At 39.5% G+C, this 25,890-nt stretch overlaps 1 protein-coding gene across 3 annotated transcripts in view; it reads right to left on the bottom strand.

Annotated features, from left to right (window-relative positions):
* The window catches only part of pdzd2 (PDZ domain containing 2), a 53,217-nt gene that overhangs the window by 16,350 nt on the left and 10,977 nt on the right, over positions 1-25,890 (bottom strand). The window contains exons 2-18 of one of the 3 annotated variants that reach the window (XM_086169260.1): positions 16,956-17,347; positions 13,684-14,141; positions 13,115-13,592; positions 9,483-9,628; positions 9,090-9,222; positions 7,870-8,022; positions 6,999-7,098; positions 6,309-6,457; positions 5,800-5,919; positions 5,112-5,226; positions 4,211-4,284; positions 3,846-4,068; positions 3,412-3,529; positions 2,462-2,594; positions 1,822-1,909; positions 657-760; positions 29-191 (exon numbers count right to left, since the gene is read on the bottom strand). In XM_086169260.1, the coding sequence (XP_086025386.1) occupies positions 29-191; positions 657-760; positions 1,822-1,909; positions 2,462-2,594; positions 3,412-3,529; positions 3,846-4,068; positions 4,211-4,284; positions 5,112-5,226; positions 5,800-5,919; positions 6,309-6,457; positions 6,999-7,098; positions 7,870-8,022; positions 9,090-9,222; positions 9,483-9,628; positions 13,115-13,592; positions 13,684-14,141; positions 16,956-17,075 (2,875 nt within the window). In that variant the 5' untranslated portion in view covers positions 17,076-17,347. The remainder of the gene's footprint in view (positions 1-28; positions 192-656; positions 761-1,821; positions 1,910-2,461; positions 2,595-3,411; positions 3,530-3,845; positions 4,069-4,210; positions 4,285-5,111; positions 5,227-5,799; positions 5,920-6,308; positions 6,458-6,998; positions 7,099-7,869; positions 8,023-9,089; positions 9,223-9,482; positions 9,629-13,114; positions 13,593-13,683; positions 14,142-16,955; positions 17,348-25,890) is intronic. The other 2 variants (XM_086169261.1, XM_086169262.1) reach the window with 2 other exon arrangements.

The raw sequence follows: 25,890 nt of genomic DNA, 5'->3' as shown, positions 1-25,890 counted from the left end.
ATTTGATTGATAGTAGATTGTAATTTACCACATGGCTGAGAGGAGCCGTCATCCATGGACGTGCTGCAGCTTCGGTGGTGAAGGGCTTCGTCGCTGCTCGAGCCCATCATTGATTTCGAGAGCGGGGAGTGGCTACAAGCCTCTGGCGAGAAGTACTGGGACAACTCTGTCTCCGAGCTTAAGGATCCCTGCTGCGCATTGGTCAGGAGGACAGAAAGAAAAAGATACACGCTATTGAACGTTTCCAAGTATCAGAAAGTATCAGAGAATCTAATTGATTTTTTTTGGACAAAGTATTTAGGTTCTTGCGATTGTTGACATGAGAAATGTAGACTTGTTTTAACTTGTGAATAACTGAGAAGTTTAATTTGATAGTATGTCAGGGTCAAACTGAATTCATTTTATGGCTTTCTATTTATGATCTTAAAATTGGAATTCCCTTGATTTCGTATAAAAAATTGTCATTAATCCCTGGCATGCTAAGTCCAAAACATTAGTTTAAGTGGCCGTTGAGACCCAGACTTGAATCCCTTCGTCATGGGCAAAGATTACAACCAGATGAAGACATTTCAAGGGGAGTTTCATCATAACCCGCGAATAGGCATGTGATGCAAGGCTAGGCGGTTGTATGAAAAAAATAGTGCATGATTGCGTACCCTGCTAGCCGGCTCCAGAAACCTTTTCATAGTCCAGCTGAGAGCCGGGGATCCATCGCCTTGCTTTTCCTTCATTGTTGGGGACGGGCTCTTAAAAAGCACACCTGTAGATCAAATCAACAGCAAAACTGATCACTTTCAAGCTTTTGGTTATAGTTTACTTTTCATATTTTCTTATTTGAAATACCTAAGACTGAAAAGAAATAGCTGTCACTGTATGGCCGGACATATGGTTAACTCTACTGGATAAAAGATGCACTGTTCAAAGATTAAACGTAAATGCAAAACAAAGTTTAGTTTTGGACTAGCTCTGTGACAATCTGTTTGTCTGTTATTACAATACTTCATGGGAGGCCGCTGGAGGAACTGTATGAGAATAAAAGAATAAAATGAAATAAACTGAAATGAAATAACTAAGTCTAGAAAGTCACATAATGCATCTCTAACACACACGTAAATGCATGCACACAACACACACACACACACACACACACATATGCGCATACCAAACACAATGTACACAATGTAAATACATATACTATATCTATTTATATATATTAACGCATTTGTAAACATGTGTATATATGTGTATGTGTATATAAATAGATCCAGTGTGCATACAGAGTGTATATAGATATAGATATATGTGTGTGATATAAACAGGCACAGCAATATGTATATAGCCGTATAGAGAAACAATAAAAGCTTTTAATCAGATGAATTACAGGGCTATTGCTGATTGATGTAGTTTTATACAATAATATCTGCGATTAACTGTTTATTTTGTAGGGGCAAAAAGACTTGACTAACGGCTACATATATATGTATACACACATATATATATACATACATATATGTGCACTATGCATATCATAATGGCATTAAAATGTTTAAGTTTGACAGTGCTAATATATATATATATATATATACAAAATAGCTTGTTTGTGAATGTGTGTGTGTCTTTATATTTTTAAAGTCAATTTGAGTATATACATATTCATATTTAGGCTCATAATTCTTGACTGCTTATTTGAGGTTAGACGCCACTGGCTTCTTCTTCATTCATTTTATCATTTGGATTGTGTACATTACATGTAGATCTGTAAAGTGGCACTAGAACGTGAAATATTGACAAAGAAAGCAGAGATGGGCGCGGGCATCGGACCTGGGGAGTAAGTTGACTGTCTGCTCTTGTTGGTTTTTTCCCTGTGAGTAGATCGTGCGATCATGTGATCCATCTCCTGCTCAGACACCTGAGGGTAAGAAAGTCAGAGCGTCGCGAAAAAAGAAAAAAAATGTAAAACCAATAATTGCTAGTACTTGCCACAGACCTGCCAGGTTTCCAACTGCTACTTTAAAAGTTCAAGAAATAGAGTCCTAGTTGATGATCATTAAATTCACGACAAGAACAGCGTGAGTTATGGTTGGTAATAAAATACTCTGCCAGTTAAGGAAATAAAATTTATGTGTCTTCTAGGAAAAGTCGCACACATCTTAAAAACAAGGCCTTTTACCAAAACTGGGATGCTCCTCGCAGCGTTATTCCGTTTTAGATTAAGAGTACTGGGATTTTCAAAATAAAATACAGATCCAAGTCTGATACAGCACTCCATCAAACCTGATGGCATTTGTTGACAAGTCAGGAATCACGTGGGACAAAAATGAGATTTTCCACTAATCTGTCTTGTTTTCCAAGTCTTTTCCATGACTGTTGAATATATACATATGTATATCTTTTAAACAATACATATAAGAATGCCTAAAAAAATTAAACATTTTCAGCAAAATCCATATCAATATCTCACCTTGGGGTTTGGGTGCCTGCTGATAATGAGGCTGACCGGACCCGGGCCGCATTCACTGAGGATGGCGTAGGCCTCGCTGAGAGCGGCGTGCCGAAGGCTGACCGAGTCCACCTCCAGTATCTGATCACCGCGACTTCAAGCAAGAAAAAGAGAAAATACCGCAGTCTGAGGCTCTTGAAGAAGTAAAAGCTAGTAGCCAATCAGACTTTGGCAGATAAGGTATATGCTTCCTTGAAATAAATGAATAACGACTTTTAAGAATATGTTACTTACGACCCAATAACAACAACAAAGGTACATTTATGTTGATAAATGCTCGATAAAAAGTTTTTTTTTAACTTGAATTTAACTTGAATCGGATCTGACAGCTGCATAAAGCAATTAGAATGAATAAAAACACTACAATTAAATCTTCAATTATCTTAATATACAGGACTGTCTCAGAAAATTTGAATATTCTGATAAAGTTCTTTATCTTCTGTAATGCAATTAAAAGAACAAAAATGACTTTTTCATGATATTCTAATATTTTGAGATAGGATTTTTGAGTTTTCTAAAGATGTAAGCCATAATTAGCAATATTAAAATAATAAAAGGCTTGCAATATTTCAGCTGATTTGTAATGAATCCGGAATGTATGACTTTTTTGTTTTTGTAATTGCATTACAGAAGATAAAGAACTTTATCACAATATTTTAATTTTCTGAGACAGTACTGTATAATGTTAACTTCAATAATCTTCAATAATTATAAAGGCACCACAAAGAAGTTGTGAATGTCTCACTAAACACTGAGTAAAACACATTACTACTGAGTTATGTAATAGCCTTTATTAGGAATACAATTCTGAAAAAAAGAATAACTGAAATAAGAATATGCACCTATCATTTACAGTCATAAAGTCATAGATAATACAAACATAAATAAAGAAACAGCCCGGCTGTTTGTACCTGAGCCTGCCGTCCATCTTGGCTACAGATCCCAGGGCGAGGCTGTGGATGTAGATGCCCGGAGCAGAGTTTTCCAGGGTCAAACAGCAAACTCCAATCCCAAGCCCGACCCCGGGCTCTGAAAAAAGTATGGAAAAGTATCAACAAAATAAACAATGTACATATGAGCAGGCTTACGACAACTGGTTCAGTATGCTGGCAAAATCATCTTCATATTTTAAACTTTAATATGTGGAGCCAGTCCAAGGCTTCTGCTAAGGGTTGCTAAGGGTTCTGCAATGCTGACCTTTGCTGCGATCGGCTTCACGGTAAAAGTTCATGTGATTCCTTAAGAAATATTCATCCTATTTGCAAGAAGTTTTCCTGCAAATTCTTCAGCGCAATTATAATAAAATCAAGATATATAGAAAAAGGATAATTATGATAATAAAAACCTTTGTTTAGCGTAACCTCCATGATGATGCAGTCTTTGGGTCCGGGTCCGGGGCCTCTCCGCCTCTCCGCCTCTTCAAGCCCAGCGGGGAGAGGCGCGCCACCGCTGGCGTTGGAGTTGGGTGAGCTGGAGCGGCTGAGGAGGGTGGGGGTCGGACACGGCGTCAGGCTGGGGCTACGCAAACGAGTTCGGATCGTCAGCGTCACCACACCTTTTTTCAATTGCTGTGGGGAGAAAGACAGACATATGCTTGAATAACCCCCAGCCTCTTACCATAAACATTTAATAGAACTCTATGTATGTTTCGTAATCAAAACAATACTTGTATGTAAAAAAAACAGCATGTATCATAAACATTCAGTCCACCTTGAAAGTCTGGATGGCCTGTTGATGTGTGAGTCCTTGCAGAGATTCTCCATTGACCTCTAAAATCTCATCTCCTGCAGAGAACAGACATGTCTGATCCCGAGCGTCACATTTTTAAAAAAATTTTGCAACAACACTAACCGCGTCGCTTTCCATTAGCTGTTGCTGAATGCAACGCACACCGATGCATTGAAGGTGTCACCGCTCAAAGTTGTCGGCTTGAGATTATTTGTAAAAATACGCTTCGGTATCGGTGAGTCAGCAGCGCGGCGTGTGTTTGCGTTCAATCGTAACGCTTAAAATGGTTGTTTCTCACACAGAGCGCTGCATATTCAGTGCTAGAACTCATAAAGGTTATAAAATGCGTGTATTACAGTTTGTTATTGAAGTTGAAGCACAAAACTACATTCAGTCTTTTAAAATGGCACCAGTCAAATTGAAATTCTAAATCTTTTTTTAATTTTCTTTTCAAATTATTTGTGTGACTGGTCCTTTAAATAGTTGTTTGGTGAGTCATTCTAGTAATACATGAAAAATGCAACACATCATCATGCATTTAAAGGCTTCGACTAATACCGGATGTCGCAAATAAAACATTGAGAACGAAACTCGTGCATGAAACCGAATGTCAGAAATTCTTACTGTATAACATGCAGAAAACATTATTTACTGGTAGTTTTGTTCCCTGATCATTGTTCCAGTCATGGAGCAATATGATGGTAATTACACTCCAAACTACAATGACAGAACCAGTTCTGTAAGAAAAGGATTACTAATTTCTGGCCAAAATCCCACATGTGTCAAGAGCCAAGTAACTGAATAAGGCTATTTTAGGGGGTAAACAGCTCTAGACAGTGGAGTCACTGTGTGCTCCAAGTTCAGAACGAAAGGGAGCGCGTACCCTCTTTTAGACGTCCGTCAGCAGCTGCAGCTCCGTGAGGGAAAATGGTCTTTACGAAGATCCCCATCTGACCCCGTGCTGAGTCCTGCCCACCGACAATACTGAATCCCAGACCCTGGAAGAACAATATCCTGGAATCAGGAATATACTGTATCATGGCAATTTGGGGCACAATGTGGGCAAGTATGCACAGACGGGAGACAGGTGGGACTTTAGATTTGAAATTATGAAATTATTTTGATTCATTTGATTAAATATGTGGGATAATAGTCTAATATAATATTTAGATATTTTTAATAATATTTCAAATATGTTTTTCTTTAAGAAGTGACTCTTTGCTAAGTTAAAGGTGTTTTCCCTGGATTCAAGGGAATTCACAGAAGAAAAAAAAAAATCAATTCTTCTACCAGGCATGAATTAATCTCTCTATGTTAACACTGAAATAGTATAGCATAATTTTCACTATTAAAAATATTTGATATGGAGTCACACTTTGATGATATTTGATATTATGGATAAATTGACCAGTCATTTTTGTAATGTCTATACAACTTCTAAACTAAGGGCTGCGTGACACACATACACACACCTTAAAAAAACACTAGGGTGCACACTATGCACTCGCGTACACTCTTGAAAAATATGAATTCTCTATTGACGCTTTACATCTGATAATAAAAGTACTCACCTTGCCCTGGCCTTTCATCAGCACGATACTGGAGATAATGGATGGCTGTGCCAGTCGCCATGGCGACTCCACTTGAATGGTGCTCAGCGAGCGAGCTGATTTCTTAATGATCTGATATTCCTGGTTATAACAACAGGAAAACAAGAAACAGTCGTGATTATTATGTGATATAATGTAATAGTACACCCAAACACCTCCCAAATAATTAGATCCCGTTTCGACTGAAAGTCAAATCCGAATCCATCTGATTTGATCGACGGATTCGGCTCTTTGTGTTTCAATAAGCCTCTCGATAACACAGGAATTAGTGTCATCTGCTCTCCTTGTCATTGTTGTCATGACACTCAGTGTGCATGGCGTGAGCAGGCTTTGAGCTTTCATGTGTGTGTGTCAGTGTGTGCATGTGTGTGCTCCCCCCCCCCCCCCCCCCCCATATTATACTATGCTTGCGATATGACAATAAATCTCCGCCTGGTCATTTTTTAGAAAATGAGACAAAGCATTCGGACCTGTCTCACCCCAGCAGTGTCTAGCTGCTGAGGTAAGGAATGCTTGCGTCGTCCCGGAGGAGGCTTCTCCATCATGTCGCAGCTGCTGACGCCGTTTTCCACAAACAGCTCATCGTCCTCACCCACTGATTCCAGGCGGCTGCTGCCACCTGAGGAGAATGAATTGCACACATCAACTCTTCCGTATCGCCTTGCGTTCGGGTTCCATCCCGGTGGCATTGTCATTTGCCAAAAAAAAAAAAAAAAAACCCTCACTAACCCAAGCTTACTGTTCTGTATATTTCCTGTGCATCGTGTATTTGCAAGTGTATTTGCAGTCCCTATGTCCTCTATTGTAAATCGCTTTGGATAAAAGCGACTGCCAAATGCAATGTAATGTAATGTAATGTAATTTGAAGAATGAATTTGAATTCATTTGGGAGAAAAGACGAAATCTAAAACTAAAACTCATACATGAAGTAAAGGGATTTAAAAAAAAACAAAGTGTGAAGTGAAGGAATTAAAAAATATAAAATGCTGTCATATATATACATACAGTATATATATCTTAAACTGCTGGCATCTACTTTTTTATTCAATTCCAGCTGATGAGTTCAGGGTACATTCTTCTTTAACAATGGGTGTATTTAAAGCCGGGAACAAATGCAGCGTTTGGTGTTGTTAGAGAATATTTTTCTGCAAAGAACCGACCCTGGGATCGGCAAGAGATGTTCACTGGTGCGGAGCTGGTGCAGGACCCCCTGGGCACCTCGGCGTGACACGGCTCGTCTTGTTTTTCTGCGTTAGCCGGCTGTAAGGGCATGAAAACACACAGATTTTATTTATCATACGAAACCTACTATATCCTTTCTTCTAGCTGGTAGCCATTTTGATCACATGATAGCCATCAATAAAATGACACATCCATTCGTGCAAAGATTTTCTCAGATCACGATCTGTGCCCATGCTCTGCACAAATGGTTTGTTTTTAACAGAAACATATTTTGTTGTGGGCGACCCAGTAACGCAGCGGTTAGCGCTTCCGCCTCACAGCAAGGTGGTCCCTTGCTCGCTTCTAACAAGGCCCTTTTTGTGTGGAGTTTGCATGTCCTCCCCACGGTTGCGTCGGTTTCCCCCGACAGTCCAAAAAACATGCAGGAGGTCAATCGTAAATGTATTAATGAATGAGGGAATGGTTGTAAATCTCTATACTTGGCTCTGTGATCAACTGGCGCCGTAGCCAGAGTTTACCCCGCCATTTATCTCGGCCGGTGACAGCTGGGATAGGCTCCACACCCCCACCCTGCCATCCTGAGTGCACGGTAAGTACAACAGATAGATGGGCGGATATTTAATTGCGAATCAAGAACGAGAGTAAATTTCGTCACGTGCAGCTACTTCCCATGAACCCTCTGTCACATATTGATACAAAGTATTTACATTCACATGCAGATGTCATATAAGGACAACAACACTGAAACAGTGCCGACACGCAAAAGTTGTATTCGACCGTTCACCATCACATTTCTCCCAGCTAACAACATAATAACAGACGGCGAGATAATAAAGGGTCTTTGTGTACCAAGTGGGGCGTGTGCAGGCTGTTGCTGCTGTTGGAAGTTTGTTGTGAACAAGGGCTGGCGGTCTGAGACAGGGAGGACGAGGAGCTGCACGTGCTGACGAGGTCTGGCAGACTTGTAGACGGGAAGTGCTGAAAACCGACGTCTGACTCCTCCTGATTGGGGTGTAAAGGTGGATGATGGACAGGTCGAAGCAGAAATGCACAGCTATTAAAAAAAAAAAAAAACTTTCCACAGGAAGTGTGGAATAACATAAAGTATTTAGCTCTTATCCTGATATTTCATCCCAGTTGTCTTCTTTATGGATGCTTCTATTCTTTCCTTTTTCTTGAGGGATGTTTGAAATTGGAATGTACTCTGGATTCAAAAAAAAAAAAAAAAAAAAAACCCACCGGCTGATTTGAAAGGCAAAAATGATCGGTTTTAAAAACTGGCAGAAGCGATCATAGTCAGAGGCTCCAAAAACACAAAAGCAGCATCAAATTTTCCAGCGTTAAAATGCGGAAATAAATCACTTTGCAATGTTCACTGCATCCAGGAAAAACTGTCAGTTGTGAATCTAAGACACAAAATGATACAAAAAAAGTAATTTGAGAGGAAATTTGGGGAAAACTGAACCAAACCACTGGCAGTAGAATATGTTTGAATATCTTCGAATACTAATGGTATCGGTTATAGCTCAAACTGGGGGAACTTATAAGTTAAAATGTAATTAAATCCAAGAGATTAATCTTTTCTTTCTAACTTTTTTGATTATTTATGTATAATCATTTGGCTATGTTTTATATTTTTCCAATTTGGTATGTAGCAGAGCTTGTTACTAATCATACTGCGCGTTCAGACCAAACTGTGGCCTGAGGGGTGATTACACACCAAAATGATGAAAGGATTTGAAAAGACATGAACTTTGTATATTTGAGATGAAGCATGATAAAAATGTAAAAAAAAAAAAAAAGCCACAAAATTACAGAAAAATATTTTCCATTACAGACACTACTTTCACTATTTCTATGGTTGTATAATTTTTGTTTTTTTTTCTTTAAATACCCCAATAAATAAATTAATTGTTCTTGATGTTTCAATGCAATATGCCAGGTACAACGTTTAATTTTCCATCCGTTGGATTATATCGCGTACGAATAGCAGGCATCTATTATGCATTGACCGTGTATGCAAGTGTGTGTGTGTGTGTGTGTGTATGTGTGTGTGTTCCCATACGCACCCTGCTAGCCACCACCAACTGCACCAGACCTGTTGTAGAGCGGAGAATAGCAACAGCCTCCTGATGAGTGAGACCCACCAATGACTGACCATTGATCATTAGCAACTCATCGCCGGCTTGTAGGCGTCCGTCCCTGAAAGAGAACCACCAAAAAACACACACAGACACACACACACACACAGCGCACACACACCTGAAATTTCAACTCTTGTTTGCAGCCCTCCTATCCAATCATAGCTTTTAAGAAATCCACAAGAAACTAGTCACAACAAGGTCCGCCAATCATCTGGAGTAACTGGTTTATCATTTCTCAACACGTTTAAAGCGTGTAGCTGCTTAGTATGATGAAATCCAAAGGCCTATCAGAAACTTCGCCCAAGATGCTGCCCGTACCTGTGAATGGCTCCTCCCTCCTCTATGAATGCGATGTTAATGCCATGGGGAGAGCGTTTGGAGCCTCGACCGCCAGTGATCTGGATCCCCAGGCCCTCCTGACCCTTCACCAGGTGCATTTTCCAGATGTGGCTTCCCTCTCTGGACTGGAAGGGAGTAGAAAACACCAGGCGACATATCACATATGATGCAAAATTAAAAGGTCAAATCACTCGCATATATGTCTCCCATTGGTGCGTTGAGTACTGAAAAGTACTCCTATTACATCCATCTTTTGGTTGTTGTATTACCCGCCTCCCAGATTTACGGATTGTTTTAACACCCCGAGTGTAAATGGAAGCCTTTGAGCGTTACATGCGTTCTGACAAACATGGCTCAGCTGGAGGCTCTGTTGAAGGAGCACTAAACAAGAAAATGACGCTGCAGTATCTGTGCATCTAGGAGCTACAGTTTACTCTCCAGGCGCCAGGGCAACGACATCACTGCTGACCAATCACAGCCTATTCTCCCTTTTTCCCTCGAGTAGGCGATATAGATCACCGAACACCAGCTCTGCCAGTCATTTTCCCCACAAGCCATCGCTCTGCTAAACATATAAATCCCCTCAACACCTGACAAACCGTGTCATACATCAATAAGAACATCACTTCCTCAAAACAGATTATAAAATGCTGCCTTTTTATCATCTCATGTCGCCACGTACTGTCGCTTTTCACTGCTCGCTGTGCCTATTGTGATACGAGTTGAAAATAATACACATATTAGAATATACGGACATGTTTTCCATCATTTATACATCTCTTTTTAGTACTTCACTGACCAGTTGCACTTTTTATTTTCTATTTTGAACTAATGTCCTGTTGTCCACTCATTGTCTAACGTCACGTCAGTACAAGGTGTGACCATAAAACAGAGCCAATTTCCTTCTATGTGTGAACATATACTGCTCAAAAAAATAAAGGGAACACTTGAACAACACAATGTAACTCCAAGTCAATCACACTTCTGTGAAATCATAGTGTCCACTCGGGAAGCAACACAGATTCATTTTGACTTGTTTTAAGGACATTACATCAAAGTTGGATCAGCCTGGAGTTTGTTTTTACACTTTCATTTTGAGTGTGATTCCTATTCAGACCTCCATGGGTTGATACAATTGATTTCCATTGATCATTTTTGTGTGATTTTGTTGTCAGCACATTCAACTGTGTAGAGCAAAGTATTTCATAAGAATATTTCATTCATTTAGATCTAGGATGTGTTTTTTAAGTGTTCCCTTTATTTTTTTGAGCAGTGTACTTGGCCCTGATTCAGCATGAGTTGATATGGTCAGCGGGTGTTGTGCAAATGTTTCTTTCAAATAGTCAAGATAGTTTTCTTGCAGTTCTTAAAGTGTGTATTAGATGTTAGGAACATTTGTTCGGATTATAATCCCATTAAGTTTATACATGTATCTTTTTAGTTGGATGAACAGCAATTAATCACTTCGGGCTTGAAATTTCAGTTAATGCTACAGTTTCTTGAATTGCCAGGGGTCCAACCCACCCAATGTTAAGTTTGCTATTCAGAAAAAGGCAAATATATCAATGTTTTGGTCTGTATGATATAATAATAAGAGCATTAATCCAGGAGTAGCATACATCAGACTGGCCATATGTCTGTTATAAGGGCTTTAATATGATAGCAGCATTACTGTGGACCAGATGGCCTGACAAGGCCTTCTAATTCCCTCAGATTAATAAGTGAGAAAACAAACAAACAAACAAACAGACACATATACATTTTAAACATTCTAAAAGTATCTTAAAGCAATTTTTGAACTGAAGGTTCGATATTTTTTTATTGTTTCAGGTCAATTTTTAATTTTATTTTTTTTTTAGCTTATCATTTACCATTTTACAAGGTGGATGAAAAAAGGACAAACATGAAGCAATATTAATATTCATTAGTATTTTGATTGTTGTCGTTTTTTACAAAAATGGTGAATGTGTAAAGATTGTAAGAGTGCGATCCTGAGAAATCCACGCTGTTATTTAAGGGGCAATAAAAGTGGGAACATTTTTCAGAGCATATTAATGTGCATATTTGGGATTATTATGGATGTTGGCGACATGCCTTGAATTCATATATCAAAAGTGATTTCAGAGATTTGGGTCTTGAATGATATAGGATTTATACTCATTTTTACATCTACATCTCACCACGAATGCTATTAAATCCTTATAGATGATAACTTAATTCACAACTCCAGACATAATGGATTTATATTGGCCTTTTCCGGGATTAGCCCTCAAATACGTACATGTTTTGATTCAAATGCTGATGCTAAAGACAAGGTAGGTTCATGGACTCCAACAAAATGAGGAGATTCAATTTACCAGCAGATTTAAATGAAATTAGCACTCAGATTTGAAAAGTTTCAGGGATATTTTAACAAAATCAGTCTTGTCTGGGTGTGTCTTTTTATTTGTCCTGGGTGTGGTTCTTTTAAAGAGGTGTGAACGGTAGGATTACAAAAAAATCTTTCACAAATCTTATTTGCTGCTCATAGAACAGGTTTTTTTATGTTATTGTTATAAAGAGTTAAACCATTTCTTTCATTGTGAAAATGTTAGTGGACATACTGTCTAGGAGTCTGGTTCCCTCTACCCTGGGACATACATAGGAAACAGTTTCAGGAAAAAGATTAGAGTATAGAAAACATGTCACCTTATACAAAACCCCTGTATTTAATCTAGATTGGAATTTCTATCTCTTATTCTTATATAATAACCCCCGCGACACGTACGCGTGCAGACACAAAGCCTCACGGAAACCTTTGCATTGACTCTTGCTTGCCTTCACTTTGACTGGAATTAGACATTTGACAACACGTGGATATGAAAAAGCTTATAGAAGAGATTAGATTTTTTTTACAGTTGGACACACAGCAGACATCATGTGATATCAGGAGTTTAATGTGTGGAGATAAAACAGCAGCTGTCCATCTCATTCCCGTGACCCACATATTAAACCACTTTCTTATAGCTCTGGTACATTTATCGTGTGGTTGTCACAATGTGTATGTGTGTGTGTATGTGTGTGTGATAAAGAGAGAGATTGTGTGATGGTAGTGAGAGTAGAGGTGCGATTCTATTTGCTTTTCAACAATCTATGCGGTGATCCCAACAGATCACTGTGCTCGGCAGGAAAATGCTATAAAAGGTCTAAACCCAATGAAGGCCGCTGACTACGTGGAATTGAAACTGCATTATTTTCTCGCTTTCTGAAACCGTGGAGCATGTTATCAAGAAATATGAAATATAGAGATAAATACTAACTGGTTCAGACAAGTAGGTAGGTAGGTAGGTAGGTAGGTAGGTAGGTAGGTAGGTAGGTAGGTAGATAGGTAGATAGATAGGTAGATAGATAGATAGATAGATAGATAGATAGATAGATAGATAGATAGATAGATAGATAGATAGATAGATAGATAGATAGATAGATGTTTTTTCTCTTGTTTCTTGTTTCAGTGTCTAGTTCACAATTGTGACAGTGTGTGTGTGTGTGTGTGCTGATTGATTAATAATGCAATGGAATCCTATGTGGTTGTGAAAGCGGATCGATTCTACAGGGTAGTCACAGTGTGGTACCTGGCTCGATGGTTGACTGCTGAAGGAATCCATCTTGTATTCCAGCAGCTGACTGCGACTGCGCGTGGGCAGCGTAGCGGTGCCGCCGCTGTGGAGATGCGACCGAGCAGTTCTGGTATGAGAAGAGCTTTCCTCGGACATTGCCGAGAGAATGTGGTCCTGGTCTTCCTCCGGGTGACCGACCCCGTCATCGGAAGCGCTGAAGCCATTGTGGATCTCCGAGTCGGTGCTGCCCCTTTTGTCCCGGTTGAAAGACGATCGGGAAATGACCCCGAACTTGCGCGTGCGTTTGCAGTTCACAAGGTTGTGCGTGTGCTCACAGGACGCCGCGTCCTGCGGTGGTTCATCACTGTCGCTGGTGAAAAGGCCACTGACCCTGCTGCCCGCGTCACTGGGAGGAAGGGGGGCCTTGCGTTTGACTCGGCGGAGCAGGATCAGGTAGATACAGCCTCCGCTCCAGCACTGCTCTGCCAGGTAGCTGTACAAGAAATAAGAACACTGTACTGAAGCACTTCCAGCAATTTCCCAGCAATTTATGTCTTCACTGTTATAAAACGATTGATATTCACCTTGCTCCACTGACATCCACTCCCACCATCAACTGGCCATTGAGCGACAGCAGCTCATCTCTCAGTTTAATCCTGCCGCAGCGAGCTGCCGGACTCATCTTCCTCACCTCCGTCACCCAGATGCAGCCCACGTGCATGATGGGACTCTGGTCCCTCCTCCGTCTTGGGCCTCCTTTCTTTCTGCCGTCAGGATCCCCGAAAATAGGGATGTTTCCAAAGCTGAGGCCGAATTCCCCGGTGTCTCCCTCATGCTTGGTGATGGAGACGGCGTGGACTTCCACATCCAGCCCCTCCCGGCGGGAGGATTGGCTTATGAATGGAGATGCATCACCCTCCATGAAATTGAACTTAATGTACTCCACCAGCTTTTGGATAGCGGCCAGACACAGGGACATGTCCTCCATGTGGACGCTGTCAACATCACCGCTGCTACTGCACACACTGTCCCGCTCCCAGTTCTGGAAGCAAAATAAGGGGTAAAAAGTAATGGGCTACATTATCAAGTAGTAGCAACACATCGTTGTGATTATGCCAGATTTATCAGCCTGCAGAGCAGCACTGGTCTATTTTCATTAATCACAACAACCACATTAAAATTTAGAAAATTGGTATGATCATAAAATGTACCTTATCATGATTTCTAATGCCATTTAATAGAGAGTAAATTATTTTTGGGAACATCGGAACATCAATCCATATTACAGCTGGGTGACACAGAAACATAAAAAATACAATGAAATTCCGATGCCCGCTTTCTCATATTAATATGTGTATCAGAATATCTGCTTTGATTTAGAACCATTCTTGCTCAACAAAGAATCTATTTGTGATATAGTTTGGTGAATTAGCAGAAAAATACAAATCTAGCTCATCATTTTGAATCGAAAGATATATTATCTTTTTACGGGCTGCACGGTGGTGCAGTTGGTTCGCCATTTTGCCTCACAGCATAAAGGACCCCGATTCGATTCCAACAAGGGGACCTTTCTTTAGACTTTAGACTTTTTAATTCCTCTTCCCTCAGCCGCAGGGAATCTTCAATCTTTGTAGTTACTGCTAACAGTTAAGACAATTCATATTTCATTATATTTCTTATTCTTCCTCCTTTCTACTATTATCTATTACTGTTATGTTTTTTACTTGAAACTCTGGCACAACAATTTCCTTCGGGATTAATAAAGTTGTTCTCATCTCATCTCATCATCTCATCTCATTTCTGTGTGGAATTTGCATGCTGTTTCCCAATTAAACCGGAGAACCGCTTTCCTCCCACAGCCCAAAAACATCCAGTAGTTTAATCGCGGAAAAAAATTAGAAAAAATTGCCCCAAATTATTGAGTGAATGGTTGTTTAAGAATAAGAATAAGAACCACTTTATTTATCCCAAAGGAAATTGTTGTGCCAGAGTTTCAAGTAAAACATAATAATAATAAATTTGTCTATATATGTGGCCCAGCGATTGACTTCCAGGGTGACAGTCCAGGGTGTACCCCGCCTCTCGCCCGATGACAGCTGGGATAGGCTCTGGCATCCCCCGCCACCCTGAGTGCGGGATAAGCGGCAGACGATGGATGGATGGATTATCTTTTCATATTTATCATAGATAATGACATAAGTGACATAAGCGTCCTCCAATATCTCTTTTCGGTCATTGTTCTGGAGTCACTTCATTTTGATTGCCTCATTTCCTTTTTTTTTAAGTTTCTTTGGGTTTGTCTTCCAATATCTTTGGAGTTAGTTTAAGGAAAAAAAATGCAATTACAAAATCTTCAGCCATCTATGTAGATCATATTTCTCAAATAGAGAAACTCAAACCACTATGCTCTGTATGGATAAGTACCAGTACAGAAGAAGTGACATTTACGAAATGTATTTAAAAAAAACTTGAAAGACCTATTCTGACAAATCTAAAATATAATAGCTTAAGATATATCCAGCTTAAGTTAAAGTTCAGTTGAAGGAACACATTGTGCCTTTATGCTCCTTGTTTGTACATTAACAGTCATCATGCAAAGACAATAAGGAAATAACCCATTAAAATAAATCATTTCTGCAATACCAATATAAAAAAAAAAACATTTCATAAAATCGATCATTATTATACAAACTGCAGAAAACTGCAGCAAACAACAATACTTGTATGAAAAGGGGAGCATAAGTGAATCTGAATAAATGTGAAAATGTGAAGTACTCCACTAAAGTTACCAGGAAGTTGTGTTTGTGTGCGTGTGTGTGTCTGTGCTGTGTTAGTATATATGAAAAATCAGTTCTGGAGTTGTGATTTTTCATCATGTCAGTTCAAATTCACTTTTTCTTATACTGTTTTTACTATACAAATTTGTGACCACCCACTTTTATGCAAACTTAAAAACAGGTTTTGTCTGCAAACGGTTTCACAGCTGTTTGAGCTGTTACGGTTGTTTAATTTCAATGAACGGATTAAGAGGATGCCGACATGATGAGGCAAGTTCGTACAAAAGATTTATTGTAGCTTCTGTCCACATCAGTGACAAGAACTTCGACAGGGTGCTGTTCTGACGTTCAAATGTTTCATGATCTGTTTTGAATGGCATTGTACTGAATGTACTGCACTTCTAAAACAGCTGGTAGAGAGTTCTCCTATGTTTTCAGTGCCGATTGAAGCGTTTTTGTTGCTTAACATATTTGCACAGCAGCTAGAAGCTCTCATTGTTAGCACCGGCTGATCCCTGAATCTGGCTGACTGGCTGTCATGGCAACCAAAGCAACCAGCATCTCAGCAAAATTTATTCAGGCCACAGAGTAGTTGACTAACAACGAGGTCACGACAATAACGCCCGCTGGAGATCCTTAATCCTTCGATTATTTAAAGAAAAATTAGAAACTGAAACACTTGATAGACTTGATTGAGAGAAAGTTTAAATGAGTCATTTAAAAAATTGAAGTGACTTAGTAGCTGTGCAATTTTGCTGTTTTGATTTATTTTTTTTATCCATCTATCTATGTATTTATATCTGTCTGTGGGTAGTGTGTATCATCTATACATAAAATTAAAAGTCATTTAAATACAATTCATGGACAGTCATTGTAAAATGCTCTGTATTACCGCTATGAACCCAAAAGCTGTCTCGTCTCCAAAAACAACCGTTATTAAAAGGTGCCTTTCATTGGGCAGGTAGATCTGATGAACCCAGTAAGAGTCCAATAATTGGCAAATCTGACACTCTCCGATCTATATCAAAATAGTGCACGGTTGTAATCGCTGTTCTAAAACTCTGGAATTAAGGACGTACCTTGTGGCCCCCGGAGTCCTGGTTCAGGGTGTGGTCCTGCTGTGATATCCTGGTCTGAGACCCAAGCCAGTCCTTGAGGAGTGGAAGGATGCTGAGGGCGTTGTCCTGAGTGATGGGCATACTGGCATCCTGGGCCTGCTGGGAGTCCCTCACCAACTGCGGCTCTGGAGCTGCCGAAAGCTACTGCAGATGCAAGACGCAGTGTGGGCTGATGGGCCCAAACCCATGTCTGAAGGGCTGCAGCAGCCACAGCACCATCACTGTGTGAGTTTGTGTTTGCGTAAGAGTTGCAGAGAAAGCAATAAGCTTTATTGCTTTGTATCAACAAGCGGAAGGGGTCTAATGCCTTGCAAGGTCCGTCAGCTTTGGTTCCTGCAGCATCGAGCCGGCACCTAAAGGGAACACGAAGCGCATCACATAAGCGTTTCACATAAATAATGTACCGGGATTACTATGTCTGTTTCATCCTTTCTAGAAACGATGGCCAAGCTCCTAACAAATGGAACACCATGCAGTATCACCAGGTCTGACCACACCCCATCACAACTTAGAAAATGCGAAAAGTTCGCAATGGGTAAAAAAATCTACTGGTAAATGCAGCCACACCAATGTAGGAAAGACTTTAGTAATGTTAGTTATTGGTTCAATATGAAGCTTTACCTTTTCTAGAGATACAGAATCACTGGTGAGAAATTGAGAGATGCTTATGAACATAAATATTACATGCTACAAAAGCATGCTATTTGTTTTGAAATGTACCTTAAAAGTGGAGGTTTTATAGGTCTTCGATTGGCCCTGTTGTATGAAGTAGTAGTTATTTATATTCAGCTAATTAGATGAGTAATAGAAATACCATGTACAATATATGCTGATAACACACAACTTATTTGAACAACTCTTTTCTATGATTCCGATTTACCCAGTGGATTAAAAAAAGAGTGTAAATATTTGGCAATTTGTCATTAGATAATTGTCTTCAGTCCAAGTTAATTATAGGTATCTTCCCATTTTGGTCTCCTGTTGCCTGACCTTAGACTTTATTTTTCATAATCACATCATGCCAAATTATGTTTTTTCCATTATAGAGCAATCAGATCATTTCTATGACGGTCTAAGACTCGCGCTACTTCAAAGTGGGATAGACTCATAGTCGGATCGGACCGGAGAGAACACCTAACACCAGTTTTATAATCACCTCAGTGGCTCCCGGCTAGTTTTAGGGTGTATTACATCATTTTAATGCCAAGTTTTAAGGCCCGTCAGCAGTTAGCTCTGCATTATATAGCTGAGCTTTGGACCGCCTGACGAGCCTGATTCCAACCTGAAATGCTTTGGCATTTCTTTATTTACCGTTCCCCATTCAGATCTGAAAACAAAACGTGGCCAGGCCTCTCACTCCAAACAACTAAAAACCGAGGAAAGACCTGCTGGAGGAGGTCAAGAATGTCATCACTGCCTTTTTTTTTCACAAGCTTAACAGTGAACTCAACTTGCGCCTCCTCTAAAATTCCACCCAAACATGCTATTTTCTAAATAAAACAGCATCTGAATATGTCTGACCTTCTGACATGCAAAAGTTGTCTGCAGGATGCATACTAGACACATAGGGATTGACAGCCGAAAATAAAATCCAGCGGTGACTCATTGATAATAGTTTGCAGTGACAGCAGTACTAGTCTACTTAAAAGTTAAAAGAAAACACCTTTTTAGCAACACATTAGAGGTTAAATCAGATCAGACCGAGAGGGAAAAAAAAAAACTTTGTTCGGAAATACCTATCGAGTGTTGTCACCTTTACAGCTTAACACGTCTTCAGACATCAGAAACATCATGGTTTAATCAGTAAATAACTCCAAAAATAGAATTAAAATCAGTTCACCTGTTTGTGCTCACTCCATCCCATTGGAAACAAGTTCTGTGCTCTTTAACTATTTAATAGCTGGACACAACAAAAAAAAAACTGTGAGAAACTGTGAGAAAATTGTGAGAAATCCAGGGTGCAAGAAGTTTGGATTTCTGACGTCAGTAAGTGAATGATGCTCAGCAGACAGTGGCATAAGGTAAATGCAGTTTGTTATTAATGGTCTGAAACACCAGAGGCCAGCAGTCAAATCCTTTAGGGGCCCCATTCATGTTGAAGCAGCCCTATATGATGTGAGGAATCCGGGCTGACCATTCATCTCCATGCTTAACTACCAACAGAGAGCCGAGCACGGCCACATCTGTGGCAGATATAGACAAAAACGCAGGCTGCCGTGAGACCACACTTTAATGACTATGCAGAGCCCGGGCTTCAAATAAACTGCTAGGCTTTGTGGTGGCATCTGACTCTACTATTCCTGTACGCTTCGGCTGAAGGCGAGCAGCGCCTGCCGTGCTGGCCGGGGCTGGAGTAGCAGCCTCGAGCGCAGGTTTATTAGGATGTAGCGTATGAGAGGGTTGCGCGTCCACAACAAGCTCGGGAGGCGGAGAAAGCAGGAAATTCAGCTCGGAAGGGGGGATAAAATTAGACAGCGAACAGAGCACAGATCTTTAACATAAAGCGAAACAAATTCTGGTGAATACGGGCCGCCTCCGGATCGAACTGTGCCACGTTCTGGCTGTGACGTGGTTTGTTTTTATGTCCTATGCTCAACTTTATATCCTATCGTGAGCATTTAAGGGGTACATTTTCCAACCCAAGTGATTTAAGTAACTTTAAACTCATATTTGTGCTTCCCTAAAAGGATGAGAGTCTTTATCAAATCACGTTTTTGTTTTAGTCTGTTTTGATTGAGGTTATTATTTTCTCCAACTGCGCCGCAGACAGTTTCTACACCCACAACCTTTGCAAAATGCACAAACGTAAACAGGGTTTACAAAGCTCACGCAGTTGAACTCAATTGAAACACACTGACCCCGGTGACACTGGCTTGTTGACATTTAACATAGGCATCTCATATTGTTGTTGTCAGGGTAAAGTGCAGAGTTTAAGTTCTCATTTATTTTCCCTCGGGCAAAAACCCTCAATAACTGTGAACGCACATGTGGCTCCAGTTCAGCATCTGCAACGGGCAGCGGACTCTCTGGGAACTGGATTACACCAGACGTGCAGAGAGGAGGCTTTCCTTTTTCGGTTGTTTTATAGTGATTGAAAGTTGGCTCTTGTTTACGCCGGCTGTTCTAGAGGAAGCTGCAAGGGTGGTGTAACTCCGGGAGCATCCGTGGAACATGGATAACTTCACCCGGTCGTCAATCAAGTGAGATAATGACTATTATTTTTCATTTTGTTTGGTACGGCGCTTGAAGTATGTAAAAGGGATACTTTACTTTATAGGTCAATAAATGATCACCTGCTAGGTGGCACATTTCTACATAGAAATTACTGTTTCCAACAGGCGAACATGAATTCTATACTGACCCTGGTGATAGCGGGGCAAAATAATTTGGAAAAATCTAAGAATGGCATTTTTTTTTTCACTGAGGTAAAGTTCTCTGATGGCACTGCTATCTTGGCTTTCAGCTCAAACCAATAATTACTTTTAGGGGCCAATTTTATTGGACAGCTGCAAGTAAATAAATAATGTTGAATGAAATTTGGGGAATGGCATGACAGTTACGTAGCTTAGTAAGAGTCCACAGAGATTGTCTCAGAGATAAACTTCCTAATTGGTTTCAATACATTTTGAACCGATCAATGCTGTCAGTTTCCTCCCTTACAGTCTCAGTCATGGCACATTAAAAAAAAAATGATGAACCACCCCCTGCCAGGCAGCCTGTTCTGTAACTGTGTGAGAGAAGCCCCGCTCCCCCATCCTTCCTCTACTCCCAAGTACTTCCCTCCCAAAACACAAACAGCAGTGGCGATGTGGGTGTGTTCAGGATATTCTGCTGAGTGGTTGACTTTTTTGCATCACCACAGACAACTAGAAATCTGTTTTCTGGGCTTTATATAGAAACCCTCCGGGTTGAGGGCAGGAACATTTATTAACCGAATTAGAATAAGCTTGTCTGTTATGTTTACAATAAATGAGAAATGTGCCAGAACTTGACCGGATGCAATGCATTTAAGTAAGGAAAGTAAAAAGGTATATTACCTCTTCCTGGAATGATCATCACATATTTACTCACAACTCCATATTGATATAAATGTAACTGATATATATGTAAATGAGCTTGTCCCTCACTACAACAAACCTGCCAGAAAAGAAGGTCAAGTGAAAACTTTTGATGCAGAGGACTTGGAGAGTGGTCAACATCAATGTTGGGTGCTGTGTATTAAGTTTTAGTATATTTTGTCATTTTACAGGTCCTTCATGATGATAGTGCCTATATTTTTATCATGTTTTACGGCATACTATCCACATGCCGATCTTTTGAATTATGATTGGTTGTTTAATATTTTGTCATGTAAAAGCCAAACTAGGGAAAATTAGCAACAGTTATAAAGTCCCTATACAATACATAATTACCACTCTTTGTAATGAAAGTATGACTGTAGCGTCCCAATCTCAGTTGTATTGTATTGTATTGTATTCTCTTCTATTCTATTGAAAGCCCAAATTAATAAGTTCAGAGCAAATATCCCAGTTGTAAAAATGCCACATAAATGTGATGACCTTTAATGTAGTCTATAATATACATGAATATAGCAACTACATGGTTATGTCATGTTTTACATATTATATAAAAAGTAAACACTTCTGCACTAAAAAGACTGGCAACCCTCAACTAGTCCCTTAAAGTTTAAGAAAAAGTAAAGCTTCCATTGCTGTTCTCTTCTTAAATATGAGCAAAATTCGAGTTGCGGAATCACAAAGAAACCCAGTGCGTGCTTTCTTAAATCTGTCATCATTAGGTGAATGGAAACTAGTTGCAATTGAGGTCAGACATTTTAAGACATTAAAAGGGACTTTCAATAATAAGAATGACATTTAGAGATTTTATTTTAACATAGAGGCAATAAGTGATAACATCAGTTTCCAGTCTGAATTTAGACTATAACTGATCATTAATTAACGCGCTTTGATTTTTTTTTTTTTTTTTATGTCTAAATGAGGAAATTATACAGCATTTCTGGCTTTTGATAGCCAGAACAATTCTGTTCAGATTAAGAATGTCTTGCTGCAACTGGAAGGGGCATTAGGAACCCCGCTCCATTTGTAGGGACATTTTCATTGAAAAACAGATTTGTTATCTGGCTGTAAAAGACTATTTTCTAGTTAAAGAGTAAATGAAAACGACTAAAATCACACCTCTGCCGAAAGATAGGGCAACCGGCATAAAGAAGCTGGAGCTATTGACATACATACATGACAATTGTAAATAACAACAGAATTAACATGACATTTCTGGTAATGACCTTAATCCATGTAAATGGAACCCTTCCCCCATCCGCACATAATCTCTGGCTCACTGCTTAGCAGATTTAAAGACCTGCAATGATACCGCTTTGCTCACTGGGAGCCACAAGTGGTTGCGCTCGCCACAGGGACACATCTGCTACAGGAAGGAGAAACTGCTATGCAACCTTTCAGTATGTGCAGTCCATCTATCGAGGCCACATTTATGCAAAACACACACACACACACACACACACACACACAACTGGCTTATACTTAATATCCCTCCTTGTATATATTTTTTTTAAATGATGAAAACACATAGGGAAGAAGTCAAAGAAGATCTATGAAGGCTGCGGTTACATGACAATATGCATGGTCCGATCATCGTGCAGTGACACATACACACGCACACACACTTCACGTCAATGTACGAATTCTGACAGGAGCATGGCGAAGAAAAATGACACAATAGTGGGATCTACGGTGAGACGGTAAATGTCACATTAATATTTCAGTAAGCCTCAGTTTATAGTGACTTTTTATGCGGTACTATTATGTTTTTATTGTGAGGGTTGTGCCTCACAGCAAAAGGTCCCTGGGTCAGTGACTGATCGTGAGTGACTGTGTGAAGAGCGAATGGGTATATGTGTCTTTACGTGGTCCTGTAATCGCCCAACGACAGCTGAGATACGACAGTATATTTCCTACGAAACCACATCGTTTCACAGGTCGGCGGAACTTGCTTTGTAGACTGAGGCCAGCGCTTCAGAGCAACAAAGAGGAATACATTGCTAGTGTTTGTTATTGGTCAGAGATAGAGGTGTTGGCCGGGAAGGCACTAGGCCCTGTTTCAGCAGCTATCGGTGACAAGGTATCAGATCATTGCATGTACTTACATACACATAAATGCCCATTATGCATTTTTAGCCGATGGAGGAATAGTTTCTGAGATAAGTATCTGTGCATATTGTTGACAGATAGATCTTCAGCTGTTTTTGTCTATTTTTTTTCCTGAGATAGCAATCCAAGTTTGATGAGTGAAGCAGCCAAGACTTTTCATTGCAAACTTTTCATTGCAAATGAGCCGTGATCAGACCACCCCAAATTTGCCGGAGCAAGCGGGAACTGAGTCAAGAGTCATAGACGTACCAGATCGGGTCCAAATGTACAATAATTTCCTCTTTCTTGACACCATACTGTCTGAAAAAATGATAGTCAAATTGTGGAGTTGGATAATAGTCACAAGATAAGTACACATACACATATATACACACACACACACATCTTTTGGATCATCAATGTAAAAATGTAACTGTTCATTATCCTTTATCGCATTTCCAGTAAGATTGACATCTTTTCCCAGAGCCACGTTAATGACAAAGACGGACCCTAAAAGCAGACCAAATATATGCTGCAAAAGAGTGAAGACAATGGCCGGTTAATCTGAGATATAGGAGAACTCAATCCTGTAAAGCTAGCATTGATTCCCAAAAGTAATCAGCTCAGACAAGGCCAGACGGGGGGACGCATGCTTAAAAGCTTTGTTGCCCGACTTTACTTGGGCAATCCGGACGCACACTATTACAAGAATGTGCTAAAATTTGTGGGTCTTTTTGACACATTTTCTACTCAGGGGGATGTGAGATTCTGCCAGCAAACAGTACAGCGGTATACGCTTTCTGCAGCCGGTGATAAACTTCGAAGCACTCAGATCCACTTTCAGGCTGTATTCCAGTGAAGAGGTTGGAGCTTCAGACTTTAAAAAAAAAAGGCCTAGTAGTCAGTTTAAGGTAGCTTACATGCACAGGATAACCAACTATTTTTTTTAATCTGAATATGCTCTAGACATTTCCAATGGTACCAACAGACTAAATCATTCAGAGTCCCTCAGTTCATTTTAGATTTCCAATGTCAGAGTCTATTTGAGACGATTGTTTGCAGTCATGTGGTTCGGGTGAGCATGAGGACGTCTTGCTACATTTCTCCAAATCGTTCTCCATCCAGAGCGGTGAGATGGCGACACTCCCGGAACGGCACCCAAATTGCCATCAATACATTCATTCATAATTTCCACAGCAGCCTCCATATTTCCTGACTAAAAAAGAGAGGGAGTGAAAGACTGAGAGAAAAGCAGGAGGCCAAATAATTACACAGAACTTTTATTATCACATGAAATATGTATAAAAATCCCCGAAAGTTAAATTATTACTGAATAAGGAACACAGCTGATTCTGATTCACAGAGGGTCCAGTTTATAGACTAGTATATTAATATTAGTATTGGTATTACTATTACTATTAGTATAAGTATAAAAGTCATACATTTATTATAGTCATCTATATAGATGGATTTTGTCTATGGTGACATAACCAAAGCCTGGAGTCTCTGGATGAAGTTAGTCAGTCTTCATTTTGCAGTCCTACTCCAAAAATATCTATTACAAATTAGTCGTTCTGAAATAAGATTAATTTCCTCTTAAACATTCCTTTCTCTATGTGTTTATGTTTTTATACTATTAATTTTATACTAGTAAATTTTACAAAAAACTGAAGTTTAAAAATTAAGCCTTTCCAGTGATGAATTGTATTGTATTACGGTGGGTTGCATATAAGTGTGTGTGTGTGTGTGTGTGTGTGTGTGTGTGTGTGTGTGTGTGTGCTATCTGTTCCAAGATTGAGGCTAGGACAAACAGACAGTTTCCGTGCCAACAAGTCAGAATACTGTCCTAAAGGACACACTTTGAACAATGCAACTTAATTCCCCACCCAAAAACAACGAGTAAATTGTGCTAACATATATATCTAAAAACATAAACAGGCTTCATATAGGTATTTTGCCGGATTCTACACATTGCTGTGTTATTGTGCTCATGTATGAAGTTGGTCCCAAAAGCTTGGGTTCCTTTTCGATAACTTCACACCACCAGTTAGCATGATCTAATAATACATCATTGTTTCTATAAATAGATTTGTATTTCAAACTAACAATAAGGAGCTAAAGCGCTACTCTATTGAATAAAAGAAATTTAAATATGGGAAACATGTTGATTTAATTGGCTCTCCTAATACCCTTGGTAAGAACAGTTATTAATATATGTGGAAAAAGTGAGAATGTTTCCTTGCCTGGAGAAGAAGCAGCGTTTTAATTATGATTAAAAAGACTAAAATGTTGCTATAACAATGTAACTGATGCTCCCATCAAAATAAGCAATTTTGGTTCTGTAACCAATGGCGAGTTTTTTTAAAATTCAGGATAATAAGATCAAACTTAAATATTTATTTTCTTACACAAAACAATGTAAAGCAAAGATAACACACTTTTGTAATGCTATTTTCACAATCACTTGAAATATTCCAAAACTACAAACATGTAAAGCATATGAGCAAAATGATTATACAGCGATACGTTGTATACATATGGAATTGTAAATTTAAATACCATATTCTAGAATTGTATCTGACTCAGATGGCAATAATGATAATAATAATAGTAATAATAATTGTATTTTTTAATAGTTATTCAGAAGATATTATGTGAACTCCTGGATGCAAACTTCCAAAAGCACCTCGGAGTGATGTATCACACTTTTAGTGACCTCATCTATGAGGTCT

This window comes from Fistularia commersonii, chromosome 22, assembly GCF_037954325.1.
Source record: "Fistularia commersonii isolate RoL2024-O1a breed Wild chromosome 22, RoL_Fcom_v1.0, whole genome shotgun sequence".
NCBI lineage: Eukaryota > Metazoa > Chordata > Actinopteri > Syngnathiformes > Fistulariidae > Fistularia > Fistularia commersonii.
This window is presented reverse-complemented; position numbering and strand designations above follow the sequence as displayed.